Source organism: Mauremys mutica, chromosome 5 (assembly GCF_020497125.1).
Source record: "Mauremys mutica isolate MM-2020 ecotype Southern chromosome 5, ASM2049712v1, whole genome shotgun sequence".
NCBI classification, from domain to species: domain Eukaryota; kingdom Metazoa; phylum Chordata; order Testudines; family Geoemydidae; genus Mauremys; species Mauremys mutica.
The window spans coordinates 51410309-51427185 of NC_059076.1; the positions used below are offsets into that span (position 1 = coordinate 51410309).

Consider the following 16877-nt stretch of genomic DNA (forward strand, 5'->3'; position numbering starts at 1 on the left):
AAACCAAAATGGTAATATAGCAGGTAATTTTCCAGGAGAAAGATAAACCTAGGGAGAAGTTAAAAAAAAAGGGTCTGCCCTTGAATAAATATCTAAAGCTGTCTCTTCCCACTGTCAAAACAAACAACAACAGTTCAGTGTTTATCCTCAAGCTTTTCTTTCCCTTTCCCATCACCGTTCCGTTTCAGAAGACATTGAATTAATTTGGTCACTGAGGTAATATTAGTGAAATGTAATTTGTAATAATTTTCCTACAAAATATATGGATATTATTTACATTTGACATACATTAGGAAATCTGAAAACAGAGTATATCAGTTTGTATTAAGCGTTGCCTCTACCTTCTGATTTGCAAAAATCCTTAAAACAGAAAGAATGCCTTACTCTGCACAGAAAAAAAAACATTGGAATTGTTCTAATACTAGTGTTAGTAGTGATGGTGTATGGCCACCTCTTTGTAGAATGTACATGGGTAAACCTTTCTTTCTTTGTTTTATTTATCATCCCTTTTTTGTAGTAGATGCTACCATTATGATATCAAGAACTAAACTAGCCAGCTACCTCATGAACAATTTGTATGTCTTGCATGCTGTTCCTGTCTGTTTCCTTAATTCCAACTGCAGTTCACGTTTGCATTCCTCAACAGCTCACTGATCAGTAATTTATTTCCAGACTTCTGCTTACCAATTATCAATGGAAGGTTATAATCGAAGCTGGACTTAGTAACATACATAGCTTAATTTAAAATAAAAAAGTCATTATAAAGTGAGATTAATCTGTGATGAAAGCTTCTTTTTTTATCATTTATCTAAATGAATGTCCTCAGTTCCCAAGCACTTGTTGATAACTCAAAGGAGATTCTTATTTGCTGAAAAATTGTTTTCCACAGTGAGAGATAACACATAACTATTACTAATATAAATCAAATTGCAAAGCAGAACTGTGGCAGAATTTTAAATACTAATCCTCACCCAGAAGATCAAGCTTTTCAAGTTCTTTATGGTGTAGACTGGTGAATAAGTTACATTACATGAATCTTGTTGTAGGTGTTCAGAATTTTTCCTAGTTCTCTTTCAGTGAGTTATGACACTTTTTTGTAATTCTAATGCACTGGTTGTAAATACAATATTTATAACTGATCTTGTTCATTTTTGACACATATATATTCCAAAACATTCAGTTTACTCTACAAATAAAGGAAAAAAATACCTCTCAACAATTGTGCTCTTTCTTTATGCTGTTGAATGTCAATCTGAGACAATAGTATTTATTCCATTTTACTCCAAAGACTTCAGACACTACTCCTCCCTCAAGAAATTTAAGCCAAAGATTTAAGGAATCAGAGTCAGGAAATATTCAGTTGAAATACCAGTCTGAAGATAGTCAATGGAAGTATTTCTTGTCATTGAAATCTTAATAGCTTTAAAGGATTTGTAAGCAAACAGTTTTCAGTTGGTGAAGACAAGTGTTTGCTGATATAGTGAGCATTAACACATTTGTCAATAGTATCTGCAGCCATGTCACATTGGACTACAGCTACCTTCATGCCACTAATTACAGTAATTTACTATGGGACTCTCTCCAGTCACTAGAGTGGCTTGATGATGGTAAGAACTACTATGGTGGCAATAATAACTAACTCTGAAGAATAAAAGGATGGTTTTAATATGTCATTTTCCTCGCACACTCAATTGATACGTACATTCACCTGTTTTGTCAGAACTGCTTTTAGTAATTCATAGTCTCTGTCTATATACATTTATATACACACAAACTATTGCTTTATAGGAGTCATTAGTACTGAGTTTTCAAAAGCGAATTCTCAGATTTCTTATTACTGAAATTTTGTTCTTTTTGTAAAATCCATGTTCACTATTTTTTTCCCATTTGCACTGTATTAAGTATTAACAAGCGATGATCTGCTGCCATCACCTGTAAGTTGAGTTAGTCTTGTACCTGAATGAGTTCTAGGAAGTAAGGTTCACAAGAGATTCTGAGAAGTGAATCATCATCACACTTCTTCTCATGATTGTTTTGCACACTGTGACATTCTGGCAGTACCTCTCTTTGTAAATGGTGGCATTGACTGGTGAAGACCAAAATGATCAGATCTTTTGTTGGTGGAATGAAGGCAGTGGAAAGAGTTCTAGTAAGATTTCTCTTCCTATCGCTCTTTTCACCCACCATGTTCTTTCTCATCTGTCAGCAGCTTGTCATGATGCTGAAGCTTATATCTACAGTTTCTTTCTCTTTCCTGCTTGCAGGCATGGATCTCTTCTCCAATTGCACAGAGGAATGTAAAGCACTGGGCCACTCGGATCGGTGCTGGATGCCCTCCTTTGTCGCATCCGATGGACGCCAGGCTGCAGATTATCGCAGCAATCTGCATGTGCCCGGTATGGACTCTGTTCCAGACACTGAAGTGTTTGAAACACCAGAAGCCCAGCCTGGAACAGAGAGGTCCTTTTCCACCTTCGGCAAGGAGAAGGCCCTTCACAATACTCTGGAGAGGAAGGAGTTGGATGGACTACTGACTAATACACGAGCGCCTTACAAACCACCATATTTGAGTAAGTACTATTCAAAAGGCTGCGTGAAAATGTTCCCTTTGCGGGAATAAAACTTGGCTCTCTGCTATCCTTACTATGAATAGTACAATCAGAGTATAGGAGGCAATGAGAAAAAAAAATTACTGCTCTTGGATTCAGATACCACTGAAAAGGACATTGTTGAATCTACTTAAAAAAGAAAAGACTTTGTGTCATGATAGTAGGTCACAGTTGCTAGCAGCAAAAACAGTATAAGGTGATGGCAAGCTACATTTTTGTTTACAATTTTAACTGCTCCAGGTGCCTCATTTTCTTATTGATACAGAACATTATTCATCAAGCAGTGCTGGTATCATACCTACATTGCTAACGTGAAGCAGGGTTTGGAAGGCAGCAGATGAGTCATTTTTTTTACACACGGTTCTCACTATCTTTTACTTTCTTGGTCATCCTACAAGCTATAAACTTGTGTATTCTGATCAATGCTTTCTATCTTGTTCTGAATTCTTACCTCTTTTATAGTCATCATTGTGGTTGGGTGACACAAAAGACAGTGTGTAGACATAGGAAAGATAGTTAATTATGCGTTTTGGATTCTGAGCTAAAAGGTGTACACTAAAATCATACTTGGTCTAAGACATTTTATATCTGTATTTACTAGCCCATTGTATTTTATTAAGACACTACAAGAGTTTATGATGCTCATTTAGTCTGTGTGACTGGAGCCAAGGAAGCAGTGTTATACCAGTGATCCTTCTTATACCACCGCTGTCCCTTAGGAAGTAGGTGAGGTGAGGAATGTTTCTCTGGAGTTGGCTTTTTATTTAATTTTTAAATTTCAGATGAATTCAGTAGTTGTGAAAGGTGCTGCACCGAGAGCCCTGGAAACTGAGGTCTGTCTCCAGAAAGGTTCAGCATGGACAGCAGTGGTGCTTGTTTTTCTGATCTCCCTCATGTCTGTCCTGATAGCGTGGGGGTACCTTTCAAAGTGTGAGAGTAGTTCAGTCTTCTTACCCATTCAGTCCTTGGATTTTCTGTTGAAACTATGAAAAAGGTTGGAAAATTATTAGTTTTGTGATGTGCAAACTCACTTATAAGGAACTGGCCTGAGGCAAGCATCTCATTTCACATAGGCCAAAAACACAGCTATCAGCTAGCAATGTCTCCTATACTCTTCTGACAAAGGTCAGGTGTGAACTGTTGACCTTGTAGTGAACTCTTCTGTTTTTCATTACCAATCCTCCATAACCATCCAGTCTTCCAAAAGTGTCTTTTAGTATCAGGGCACATTCTTGCCATGAATTATTAATTTCATCTTCATAATTTCAACTAAAATGTTTGGATTTTATAGCACTTGCAGCCTCATTATGACGCTGTCTTGTTCAGTTTAGATACATTTGTTATAGAGAGGATTATCCATAACGATGCCAAACTAATGCTTCTGTTTAATTGTTCTGTGGCTTGGAGGTTGATTATTTTAAAGTAAATGTGCCTTTTACTGTTAGTTTAGTTTTTAAACTTGTGTGCAGTTAATATAAACTATTCAGCTTGTCAATCTGTAAGCATATTGTCCCATAGTTTATACTTTATTTTCATCACAAACTATGGCATGAAAAAATAAAGGAAACATTGGAAGGAGTGAGTGGTATGTTGTGAACCAGATTCAGCAAAATTAAATCTGGACTCCGAATTGCACTGGACTTCCAATACAAACCTTCAAAAAAAATCTAAATATTTCTGTCTTCTATTTTCCCATATTTAATGTTTTCATTAGTACAATTTTAGATTTTAAAATGTATGGCAAATAATAAAAGAACAAAGAAAAGAAAGTGAACCTATTACACTGTAGAGCTGAGCAGATAATTCACAATGAATAATTTATTCCTTGAACAAGAAAAGAGAAGAGGCTAGTCTCAATGTAGTGTTAAGGAATGCACAGGAGATGCATTCTCCAGTTCAGGAAATACCTATAGTTGAGTCACTAATTAATAGTGACCACAATATAATTAAGTTTAATATCCTCATGGGATGCACCAAAAAGTGGCATGTTGTTAATAAATTTTAGAAAGGGTGATTTAAAAAAAAAAAAAGAAGCTAGTCTAAAAGGGCCCTCAAGTGAGGAAAATAAAAGCTATTTAAGCACACCATACCAGAATCATAGCATATATGTAAAACCCTACGTGAAAAGAAAGCAGGAAGGTAAGAAAAAAGAAAACATATGGTTAAACTGCAAGAGAGAAGAGGGTTACTTTAGATAAATAGGTAACAATTTAAAAAATACTTAGCTTAAGTAAACCCAGTAGAAAGAATCATAAATTAAAACAGATAAATTGTAAGATTGAAATTAGGAGAGATAAGAGGGTATTTTTAGAACAAATAGCCAACGATATGAAAACTAATACAAATTTTTTTTTTTTTTTAGTATGTCAGAGGTAGGAAGCCTGTGAGAGAACAGGTAGGTCTGTTGCTCTGCAATTATTGAGGGTAAAGAAATCACAGAGAAGCTAAACAGTATATTTTAGTTGGTCTTTACAAAAAGAGTGTTAGGGAAGCTACCTACCCCAGACCAATTTTTTTTTAGTAAAGATGAGGAAAATGAAACTGAGGTGCGAAAAGATGAGGGGCCTGAATAAATGGATACATTAAAGAGAAACAAGTCACTAGCACCAGATGGTATTCATCAAGAGTTCTGAAGGAAGTTTAGAATGAAATGGCAGAATTTGTAACAAAAATAAGCTATTGTGGGGGATGTCTAATAGGTGGAAGGAGGGTCCCCAGCCAGCAAGCCAGAATCTTTAGCCAAGTTCTTTGAATACTAACCTGATCCTGAATAAGTAATATGCAAAGTAATATGTTAATGTTTTATTGTAAGTATGCCTTAATGAAAAGTGTGGGTTTTTTTAAAGACACTAAGCATGCTCCTGAAAATTACGGGCTGGTACCCTTCTCAATTTAGTACCAGGTATATGGCTGAAGTGATAATGAAAGATGGAGTTTTAAACAATATACAATTATGAATATGCTATATTAGAAACAAACCAGCATGTCTTCTGTAAAAGAAAACCCTGCTCTTCACTCTATTAGAATTCTTTGAGGATGTTTAAGCAATGGTGGATAAAAAAGAATTGGTTGATACGATGAACTTTGTCAAAAGCTTTTTGAAAGTTCAGACAAATTATAGGAGGCTATTAAAGTGACTAAGCATAGTCACAGGGTTAGAGGTAAAGTATTATCACACATTTGAAACTATCTAAGAGACAGAAAATTATTAGGAATAAATGGATAGTTTTCAGCACCAACAGAAGGTTAACAATGGGGTTCCACAAGGGCCTGTACAGGGACCCATACTGCTTAATATATTTAATGATGTGGAAAAAGGGATGAAAAGGGAAAATTTGCAGATGACAGTAAATTATTTTGGTTAGTCAATACTATAGTACAGTGTTTCTCAACCAGGGGTACATGTATCCCTGGGGATATGTTGAGGCTTTCCAGGGGATACATCAATTCATCTAGATATTTGCCTAGTTTTACAACAAGGACTAGCGAAGTCGGTACAAACTAAAATTTCATACAGACAATGATTTGTTTATACTGCTCTATATACTATACGCTGAAATGTAAGTATAATATTTGTATTCCATTTGATTTATTTTGTAATTATATGGTAAAATGAGAAAGTAAGTAATTTGTTAGTAATAGTATGCTGTGAAACTTTTTTGTAAGTTTATGTCTGATTTTGTAAGCAAGTAATTTTTAAGTGAGGTGAAACTTGGGGTACGCAAGACATATCAGACTCCTGAAAGGGGTAAAGTAGTCTGCCAAGGTTGAGAACCACTGCTAAAGTAGACTGTGAGGAACTTCAGAGGGACTTAGCAAAGCTAGGGGAAAGGGAACATAATATATACTGGAAAGAGTTATTTGAACTATTCTTGTACCTTTATAGATTATAAATTAACTGTTACCACTGAGAAAAAAAAGACTTTGATATCACTGAGGACAATGTAATGTAATCACTGAGGTTCACGTGCACTGGTAGTTAAAACTGTAAAGAAAATGCTACGTTGTACCAATAATGGAATAGAAAATATACTGAAAATATTGTAATGCCATTATGTACATTCATCATACCCTCTCACCTTATTGCTAAGTTCAGTTCTGGTCACTCCAACTGAAAACAAACAAACAAAGCCAAACACACAAAAACTCGTAGCATAATGATTAGAGGCATGAATATACTTCTGTGTGAAGAAGTACCGGAAAGATTAGTACTGATTAGTTTAGGGAAGATGTGAAAGGGACTATGAGGAATACAGAATAATAAATGATACAGAGACAGTAAATTAAGCAGTCCCATTTACCCTTTCTTATAACAAGAGAATGAGGGGGCAACAAAGGAACTGCAAAACAATCAATTTAAAATTAATAAAAAGGAACTACTTTTGATACAATTCAGTTAACCTGTGGAATTCATTGTTATGAAATGTAATTGAAACCATGAATTCTGTAGAATTTAAAAGTATTATCAGACATTTGTATGGATAAATGAGAGCATCAGCAATTACATTAGAAAGTATGATGATATAGAAAGGGATATAAATCCTCATGTTTCAAAAGGGCTCAGAAGAAACATCTATGAGTAGATTATTCCATTATAGGTTTTTCTTCACCTTCCTCAAAGCATCTGGAATGGGCCTGTGTCAGAGGCAGGACATCAGACTAGCTGAACCACTGAATTTATTCAATATAGCAATTCCTATGTTCCTGTGAATTTAGCTTATTTTTATGCTAAATGAACATCCATGAGCAGATCAGGATATCCTCAAATTCCTTTGTTATACTAGGTTATTTGATTAATATCTTTTCAAAATTTTCACTGTGTGGATTTATCATAAATATTTGAAATGCACGCTGTGCTGCTTAGTTGTGACTCAGGCAATAAATCACAGGGCCCTTTACTCATTTCTGATTGGATGAATGCACAAGCTCTACTAAATTGAATACTTGTGCATGCAAATTTAAAAATTCATTTTCCTCAAGTAGTCAGGCATGGACTTGAAACTGACTTTCTTCAAACATCTTTCCTATTAAAACTTGATCATTTGAAGGGTCACAGAAATCAAATCCTGAACATAGGCCAGAGCAAATTCATTTAAAAATTTGAATGAATATTGGGGTGGGGAGAATTGCATTTTTTCCCCCAGCTCTAATTCTAAACCTTTGTTCTTCTTCTGCTAATAGATGTGTGTTGTTTTTGTGGTCTAATCTCTTTGGGCCAGGACTGTGTCTCACTACATATCCGTACAGCACACAGCATAATGGGGCCCCAATCCTCATTGGGGCTTCTGGACCAAAGGGATTAGACCATCAACCTGTTCCTAATCACCTAGGATCAGATCCTGAAATGGTATAAACTGGCATAATTTAATTGAGTTCAGTGGAGCCATACTGACTTCCAGCAGCTGAGAATTTGACCCTTAATTTTAAAAAATGCATTGACTTTCATCCTATTTAAACAACTTTGTCTATCTTGTGGGTCATCCTTGATAGATAGATAGAAAGAAATACTTTTGAGAGCTTCTGAGAGTTGTGAATTGATATCAATAGAGAATTATTTTTTCTTATCAGCAGCAGAACAGGCACAACGTGGACAGCGGCAGTGTAAGGCAGAAACTAACCAAGCTTAGCTACACTATTCACCAATGTACCTCATCCTGGACCTGGAGTCTCCCTACATTTATAATCTTTGACCACGATTGTTGTGGTTTTGTTTGTTATGAACTCCAGGGCTTCAGTCCTGCAAAGACTTAGGAACATGCTTAACTTTGCATGCATGTAGCTTAACTTCCCATTGAAGTCAACAGAATTGTTCTTATGCATGAAGTTAAGTATATGCATATATCTTTGAAGAACTGATTGCCTAGGAACTAGATTATCAACTAATCTCAAACAAGCTACCAAAGAACAATCATAAGGTATGTTTTTCCCCCTCCCACAGCCATTATTAGGATTAGCAGAATTCAGTTTTTTTGTTTTTTTGTTTTGTTTTGTTCTTTTTTTAAATAATTTTGATGGTTAATATCAATGTTTATTTTTAAGCATTTTTTATTTTTATCAGTTTAAATTTTCACAGGTATGGAAAACTGGGGGAGATCAGATGGTGGGGGCTCGGACAATAATTATTTATCGACAATAGATGTTGAAATGCAAAAGTTAAAGCTTTATAACTGTTAAAACATAAATTGTCAATATCACGTTAAAATATACAAAGTAAATATCCTTAAATCAAACTCTAATAAGTTCTCAAGCAGCATTTTTATTACTTTAGTTTTCTGAAATTCCTATTATCATCGATGGATATATATTTTTTTATTGGTTTGTGTGTGTATGGACATATCAATGTTTACCGACATTTACTGTTAAAAATCTGATCCTTCCAAATGTAGTCATTATCCATCAACTTGAATTGGTTTAGAATAAATGACCCAGAAGTAAAAAGTGTTCCATATCTTTTTAACATTACACGGAGTCAATCGCTGACTTGTGGTGATTTTTCGCAAGGAATAAAACTGTGTTGATAAGGATTTTTATTTAATTAATTTATTTATTTATTTATTGGAGTTTGGGTGTCCCTAGTATCAAAGAGAAATGTTACTTCATGATAATATATATACCACAAAACACTTTTCAACAAAAGGTAAAAGCAAATCTAGGAAAAACAAATTTCATTAAGAATTCCATAGTATTTTTTGAAAAAATTAAAAATCAATCATGTAATTAATGAGGCTCTTATGTGGTCAGTACTGTGAAAGTGGAATTTTCTTTTCTTTTTGTGTAGTTATGCCTTCCTTCTGAAAAATGGTTTGCATAGCTTTACCATAGCTTTTAAGTATAATAAAAATAAATAGGTACCAAACAAACCATATATTCACCAATATTCTGGCATTACCGTCCCCCCCCCCTCAAAAAGTAACATTTGAAAAAAAATAGGTGCTTAATTTTTAAAAGGAGTAGTGGCCTTGTACCCATTTTAGCACGTGCATTTATGCACTTATAATTTCTCACACAGTTGTACAAACAAAGCAGATATTGGTATCACAAGGCTTAGCTGGGCCCCTAACTTGTGATTTTTCTCATGCAAATGCAGAATTTTCATATAAAATTGTGGTACATATTTGCAATCAAATATATATAAACATGCACCAAAAATGCATGTGCAATTGGGTTCTTACTTCTAAAAATTGACTGTAAGGGTTGCATTTTTCAAAGGTGGCTTCAAACAAATCTGCACTGAAATGCACAAGTTCAAGTACTATTATTTGGCTGTGCAATCAAAAGAATGTGTATGCGTAAAACTTTATATGCATGCATGAGTGAGTTATGCATGTGCAAATTCTATAATTTTGTGTACAAAGATGGCTAAAAATTTGCTCCTCATCCTGTAATCTGACCTGTAAAGGTGATCCCCTTATGTTGGTATGGAGTCCCAGTAGAGTGAATGGAATTCTTCCTGGGCACCCATATGGCTCAGTTTTCAGGATCCAGGCTTTTATGTGCAAATGATTTGCATGTGCAAAATTGCACACAAAAAAATTGGGGGCTGAGTTGCATAGATAGCTTTTAATGCACAGAACCCAACTGTGCATTTGGCCTGTTCTTCTAAACACTACTAGGAACTCTTGGCTTTACCACTGTAATTTTTAAAACGCTGAGAGACAGAAGTTGTTATATAAGTAAAACTTATCAGCGTAAATTTGTTGTGGGACATTAAAAGTAATTTAAGCTATATTTCTAAATAAAATAAAGTATTTAAAAATCTTGTTATAGGAATGAATAAGGTAAGCGTGAAAGGTGATATGTATTCACTGGTTACAGTAAGTACTCTATGATCCTACATAAATTACTCATGATGATTCACTGCTCAGCCGTTATTGAGTAACTTACATAATGTTTTTAAAACGCCTATTCTCTACTATTTTATATTCTTCATGTGACTGTATTCCTCTTGCAGTCATGTCTCAAAGGGAGTAATGGTAACAAGGTATCTAATGCTATAATAGTTAGAGAGGAAATGGATAAGTCACATGACAAAATCAAGAAGGAAAAGTTTAGAAAATGCAGAAATAACTGAATATGTTCATTTTAATATGGCCTAATAAAATTTACCCTTGAGTGATGTTATTTTAATTGAATTGTTCCATTTTTTTAACATGAAGAAAAATGAGAGAGACATTCAATTTTCCATTCTAAACCAGGAATATTAGCGGCCTTATTTAGGCAATATTTACCTGAATCTTTTTATATAGCTAAGACTCTAGACAGAACCTCATAGTATCCCTCTATATCAGGGGTCGGCAACCTTTCAGAAGTGGTGTGCTGAGTCTTAATTTGTTCCCTCTAATTTAAAGTTTCGCGTGCCAGTAATACATGTTAACATTTTTAGAGGATCTCTTTCTATACGTCTATAATATATAACTAAACTTTTGTTGTATGTAAAGTAAATAAGGTTTTTAAAATGTTTAAGAAACGTCATTTAAAATTAAATTAAAATGCAGAGCCCCCTGGACCGGCGGCCAGGACCCAGGCAGTGTGAGTGCCACTGAAAATCAGCTTGTGTGCCGCCTTTGGCACCCATGCCATAGGTTGCCTACCCCTGGTCTATATTATAAAATAGCAAGGAATGCAATAGTAAGTATAGCAGTGGTTCTCAAACATTTGTATTGGTGACCCCTTTCACGTAGCAAGCCATATAAATTACAAACACTTTTTAATATATTTAACACCATTATAAATGTTGGATGCAAAGCGGGGCTTGGGGTGGATGCCAACTGCTCGCGACCCCCCCATGTAATAAGCTCATGACCCCTTGAGGGATCCCAACCCCCAGTTTGAGAACCCCTGAAGTATAGGGAACACTTTTCCACCACTGAAATGCAGCCACTTCTGGGATGAAATACCACAAATATCAGCAACTTGCAACAGTTTAGGGCAAAAAGTAAAGAATACATTTTCTGTTTGGTTTAAAGAGGGATTTGTTGTGAGGTAGGCAACTTGAATTTGACCAGGTTTCTTGAATTTACCCCTATACTTTTATAAAAGGTGCCACAAGCTCTTTTATATCAAGTTGTTGGAATCTTGTTTTTACATCTCACTGAAAGACAGCACCCACCAAACACACACACCATTTTAGAACAGTGGTTGAGTAGTGTCAGGGTATGTCTACACTGCAGTTAAAAACGTGTGGCTGGCCTATGCCAGCTGACTCAGACCAAGGGGCTGTTTAACCATGAGGTAGATACTGGGGCTCAGGCTGGAGCCTGGGCTCTATACCCTGCAAGGTGAGATTGTCTCAGAGCTCGAGCCCAAATGTTTACACCACAGTAAAACAACTCCTTACCTTTGGGTTTTTGATTGCAGTGTAGCCATACCGTCAGAAAATAGAGTGTCATCTTCTGAATCACCAACACTAAAATATTAAAGAAACTAACAAAAAATCTGCTGAATATATTGTCGGTTATTTTTGAGAATGCTGAGTCTGTCATCATAGGGTAACATTTTTAAAGCATCTCAGTGACTTAGCAGTCAGTCTCATTTTTAAAAGTGTCTTCGGCAACAGGACTTAGGCTCCCAAATCACTTAGGCAGCTTTGAAAATTTTACTCACATTAGGCATGCAATGTTACATAGAAGTCAATGCTAGCATCACATTTATTATGAAGGCCCACTGCCTCTGTCCTTTTCTCTGGTGATTGACATTGGAGTGTGGAACAGAACTTGCTCCTACCCCTGGCTCTATGCAAAGTAGATTCTCCTCATCACAGCTTCAACATATGCACTCCACAATGGAGGAGGGACACCAAGTGGTTCTTGCTCACAGCCAGGACCGGCTCCAGGGTTTTTGCTGCCCCAAGCAGGAAAAAAAAAAAAAAAAGCCGTGATCGTGATCTGCGGGAGCTCTACCGCTGCCGCTTCAGTCTTCGGCGGCATTTCGGCGGCAGGTCCTTCGCTCCGAGAGGGAGTGAGGGACCTGCCGCCAAATTGCCGTCAAAGAGCCAGATGTGCCGCCCCTTCCCTGTGGCCGTCCCAAGTACCTGCTTGCTGGGCTGGTGCTTGGAACCGGCCCTGCTCACAGGTCACTCCATGGCAAAATGATCTTCTTCATACACCCACACTAGTTAGCTCCTGTTCCTTTGCTTGTCTTCTCACTGTTCTATATACAGCAAAACCTTTAAAACACCCCTCCAAAAGGCTTTGCTTTTCTGCTTTTCCTTCCTCTACTTTCATTTGTTTAGGCACATCCCCTTTCCCAAATGTTTTTTCCCCTGAGGGAAGGAAAGAGGACAACAGTTTAAAGAACATGATACATAATTGGTGGGGGGGGGGAGGAGAGGCAAGGAAAAGCAGTCCTCAGGAGTAACCGCACTGATATCTTCTTGACATTTACACATGAACACTCTAATGTCCAGTACCACATTGTTACCTGACAAGCCCATTTCTCCATAGACTGTTCTTCAACTTTGTTCTCACATGTCAGCCACTGACCATGCCAAGAGATTCATGCTAGCAATGGGGATTGCTGTTGGCATGAAGCTACTGTGAATATAGTTAATTTGTTTTCAGAAGTCACTGCAGTCCAGTGAGGTCTCAGTGAATTGGAAAATGACACATTTAGTAACTTGTTTTAAGAAAGGAAAAAGGGAGACCCAGGTAATTAGACCATTAAGTTTAACTTCAGTTCCTGGTAAATTGCTGAAAAAAATAATAAAGCAATCAGACTCAGTTTGTAAGCACCAAGAGTAAAATAACATGGTGAGTGGTGAGCAATGTAGATTCATGAAAACAATATTAGACTAAACTAATTTAATTTATTTCTTTGGTAGGAAAACAATCTTTATTGGTTACAGAAAATATAGTCTACATAGTGAAGCACGTCTTCAAAACATGTTCCTAAATTCTACCTGCAAAATGTGTGCATGCATGAGTTGCAAGAGTAAAACCTGTATTTGCATGTATACATAATTGCCAGTTTTACATATTCTGTTTTAGTATTTAAGCATGCAGTATGTACTGACCGATCTGTGGTGTGCAATCCAGAATCAAGGTTTCAAAAATTCAGAAATGTGGTCAAGCGTAACTTCTTAATACAGAAGCAGCAAAGAATCCTTTGGCTCCTTATAGACTAACAGACGTTTTGCAGCATGAGCTTTCGTGGGTGAATACCCACTTCTTCGGATGCAAGGAGTGGAAATTTCCAGGGGCAGGTTTATATATGCAAGCAAGAAGCAAGCTAGAGATAACGAGGTTAGTTCAATCAGGGAGGATGAGGCCCTGTTCTAGCAGTTGAGTGAAAACCAAGAGAGGAGAAACTGGTTCTGTAGTTGGCAAGCCATTCACAGTCTTTGTTTAATCCTGAGCTGATGGTGTCAAATTTGCAGATGAACTGGAGCTCAGCAGTTTCTCTTTGAAGTCTGAAGTTTTTTTGCTGCAGGATGGCCACCTTAAGATCTGCTATTGTGTGGCCAGGGAGGTTGAAGTGTTCTCCTACAGGTTTTTGTATATTGCCATTCCTAATATCTGATTTGTGTCCATTTATCCTTTTCCTTAGAGACTGTCCAGTTTGGCCGATGTACATAGCAGAGGGGCATTGCTGGCATATGATGGCATATATAACATTGGTGGACGTGCAGGTGAATGAACCGGTGATGGTGTGGCTGATCTGGTTAGGTCCTGTGATGGTGTCGCTGGTGTAGATATGCGGGCAAAGTTGGCATCGAGGTTTGTTGCATGGATTGGTTCCTGAGTTAGAGTTACTATGGTGCGGTGTGCAGTTACTGGTGAGAATATGCTTCAGGTTGGCAGGTTGTCTGTGGGCGAGGACTGGCCTGCCACCCAAGGCCTGTGAAAGTCGCCCACAGACAACCTGCCAACCTAAACGAGGCTAAACAAGTGGGGATTAATGAATCTAGAGATATGGAGATTGAGAGGGAAATGAAAGAGATATATTTATATATATATATATATATATATATATATATATATATCAGCTGTTACAAAGAGGATAGGGATAGGGATCAAATATGATCATTAGTCAATGAGTATATAGCACAGGAATGAGTGGTTTAAGATGAAGCAGGAAAAATGTAAGTTAGCGATTAGGACACGTATGCAATGGAATAGGTTGCCAATAGACAATTTAGAATTACCCTCACTGGAGATGTTCAATGCTAGATATAACACCCATGTATCAGGAATGGTTCAGGAATAATGAAATCAGTCCCACCAGAATGCATGAGTATAGATTATGTGACCTATTCAGGTGTCTTCAAGTCTGAAATATTCTATGATTCTCTCTGTCTCTAAGACAATGATGCTGTGTGTATTATCTACCATGTTATCAGAAGATATTATGGTTATAGTACAACAGAGAAGAAAAAATTGCTACTGGTTGGTACTTCTAGTGAGAACATTGGCTTTCACTTTTCTTTGGTCCATTGTAGAGAATAGCTGACTGTTCTCTTCATTCACCAGTAGTATCTGGAATGCATCATTTCCACAGTAAATATGGTACCTCAAGTCTGCACTGTGTGGCAAATTGTTGGAATGGCCCTCAATGTAGCAAAGTATTGAGGATTTTATTCTCAGAACTATGGTCATTGTATGTTTTTGTTTGTTTGTTTTTTCAGATTGGGAATGAAAATGGAAATGTGAATGGTCCATTAGTCCACACAGACATGCACGTACAGCCCCCAATGTAGTCAGTTTATCTGTAGGGCCTAGAAGTCAAAAGCATATTAAAAATGAGGAACTTAAATTTCTTAAAACAGGTGCTGTTAAATCCCGCACTGAAACTAGTCAAGTTGACTGAGTGTGTGTCAATATAGAATTTGGACAACAAACTTTAAAAACAAGTTGATCATCCATTTAGGTGTTGGTGCAGATTTCAAAATTAATTTCTAGTAGGAAAAATCACTGCAAAGTGACCCTCTTGTTTTTAGACAAGTGATATGCCCCTTTTTAATGGGGAATGTGTGTGTGTGTGTGTGGGAGGGGGTAATATCATCAGTATCAAAGTAAATCTCAATAGGCTTTAAACACTGTGTGATCAGTGCAATGTCCATCAGTGTCAAATCTCCAGTTGCCTTGGAATCATTGTCCTGGAATTGATTTAAGTGAATTTGGACAATTAAATCTTATATGCACTTATGCAAGACAAAAGGAAAGGGCACTATATGTGATTACTTTATTTATTATGGGCAAGATAACTCTTGGATATGCTTGTGTAGAAAATCATAGAATCATAGAATCTCAGGGTTGGAAGGGACCTCAGGAGGTCATCTAGTCCAACCCCCTGCTCAAAGCCAGGGCTTTGTCAAGCCTGACCTTAAAAACCTCTAAGGAAGGAGATTCCACTACCTCCCTAGGTAACCCATTCCAGTTCTTCACCACCCTACTAGTGAAAAAGTTTTTCCTAATATCCAACCTAAACCTCCCCCTCTGCAACTTGAGACCATTACTCCTTGTTCTGTCATCTTCTACCACTGAGAACAGTCTAGATCCATCCTCTTTGGAACCCCCTTTCAGGTAGTTGAAAGCAGCTATCAAATCCCCCCTCATTCTTCTCTTCTGCAGACTAAACAATCCCAGTTCCCTCAGCCTCTCCTCATAAGTCATGTGCTCCAGCCCCCTAATCATTTTTGTTGCCCTCCGCTGGACTCTCTCCAATTTATCCACATCCTTCTTGTAGTGTGGGGCCCAAAACTGGACACAGTACTCCAAATGAGGCCTCACCAGTGCTGAGTAGAGGGGGATGATCACATCCCTTGATCTGCTGGAAATGCCCCTACTTATACAACCCAAAATGCCATTAGCCTTCTTGGCAACAAGGGCACACTGTTGACTCATATTCAGCTTTTCGTCCACCGTAACCCCTAGGTCCTTTTCTGAAGAACTGCTACCCAGCCATTCGGTCCCTAGTCTGTAGCAGTGCATGGGATTCTTCCGTCCTAAGTGCAGGACTCTGCACTTGTCCTTGTTGAACCTCATCATATTTCTTTTGGCCCAATCCTCTAATTTGTCTAGGTCCCTCTGTATCCTATCCCTACCCTCCAGCGTATCAACCACTCCTCCCAGTTTAGTGTCATCTGCAAACTTGCTAATGGTGCAGTCCACACCATCCTCCAGATCGTTAATGAAGATATTGAACAAAACCGGCCCCAGCACCGACCCTTGGGGCACTCCACTTGATACCGGCTGCCATCTAGAAATGGAACCATTGATCACTACCCGTTGAGCCCGACCATCTAGCCAGTTTTCTATCCACCTTACCGTC

At 37.4% G+C, this 16877-nt stretch overlaps 1 protein-coding gene across 4 annotated transcripts in view; it reads left to right on the top strand.

Moving 5' to 3' along the window:
* Window positions 1–16877, top strand: part of PCDH10 (protocadherin 10) — a 41233-nt gene that overhangs the window by 12800 nt on the left and 11556 nt on the right. For 2 of the 4 annotated variants that reach the window (XM_045019803.1, XM_045019800.1), the window contains exon 4: window positions 2265–2570. The exons of 1 other annotated variant lie outside the window; for it this stretch is intronic. In XM_045019803.1, the coding sequence (XP_044875738.1) occupies window positions 2265–2570 (306 nt within the window). Of the gene's footprint in view, window positions 1–2264; window positions 2571–4971; window positions 5005–16877 lie in introns of all 4 variants that reach the window. One more of the 4 variants, XM_045019801.1, reaches the window with a different exon arrangement.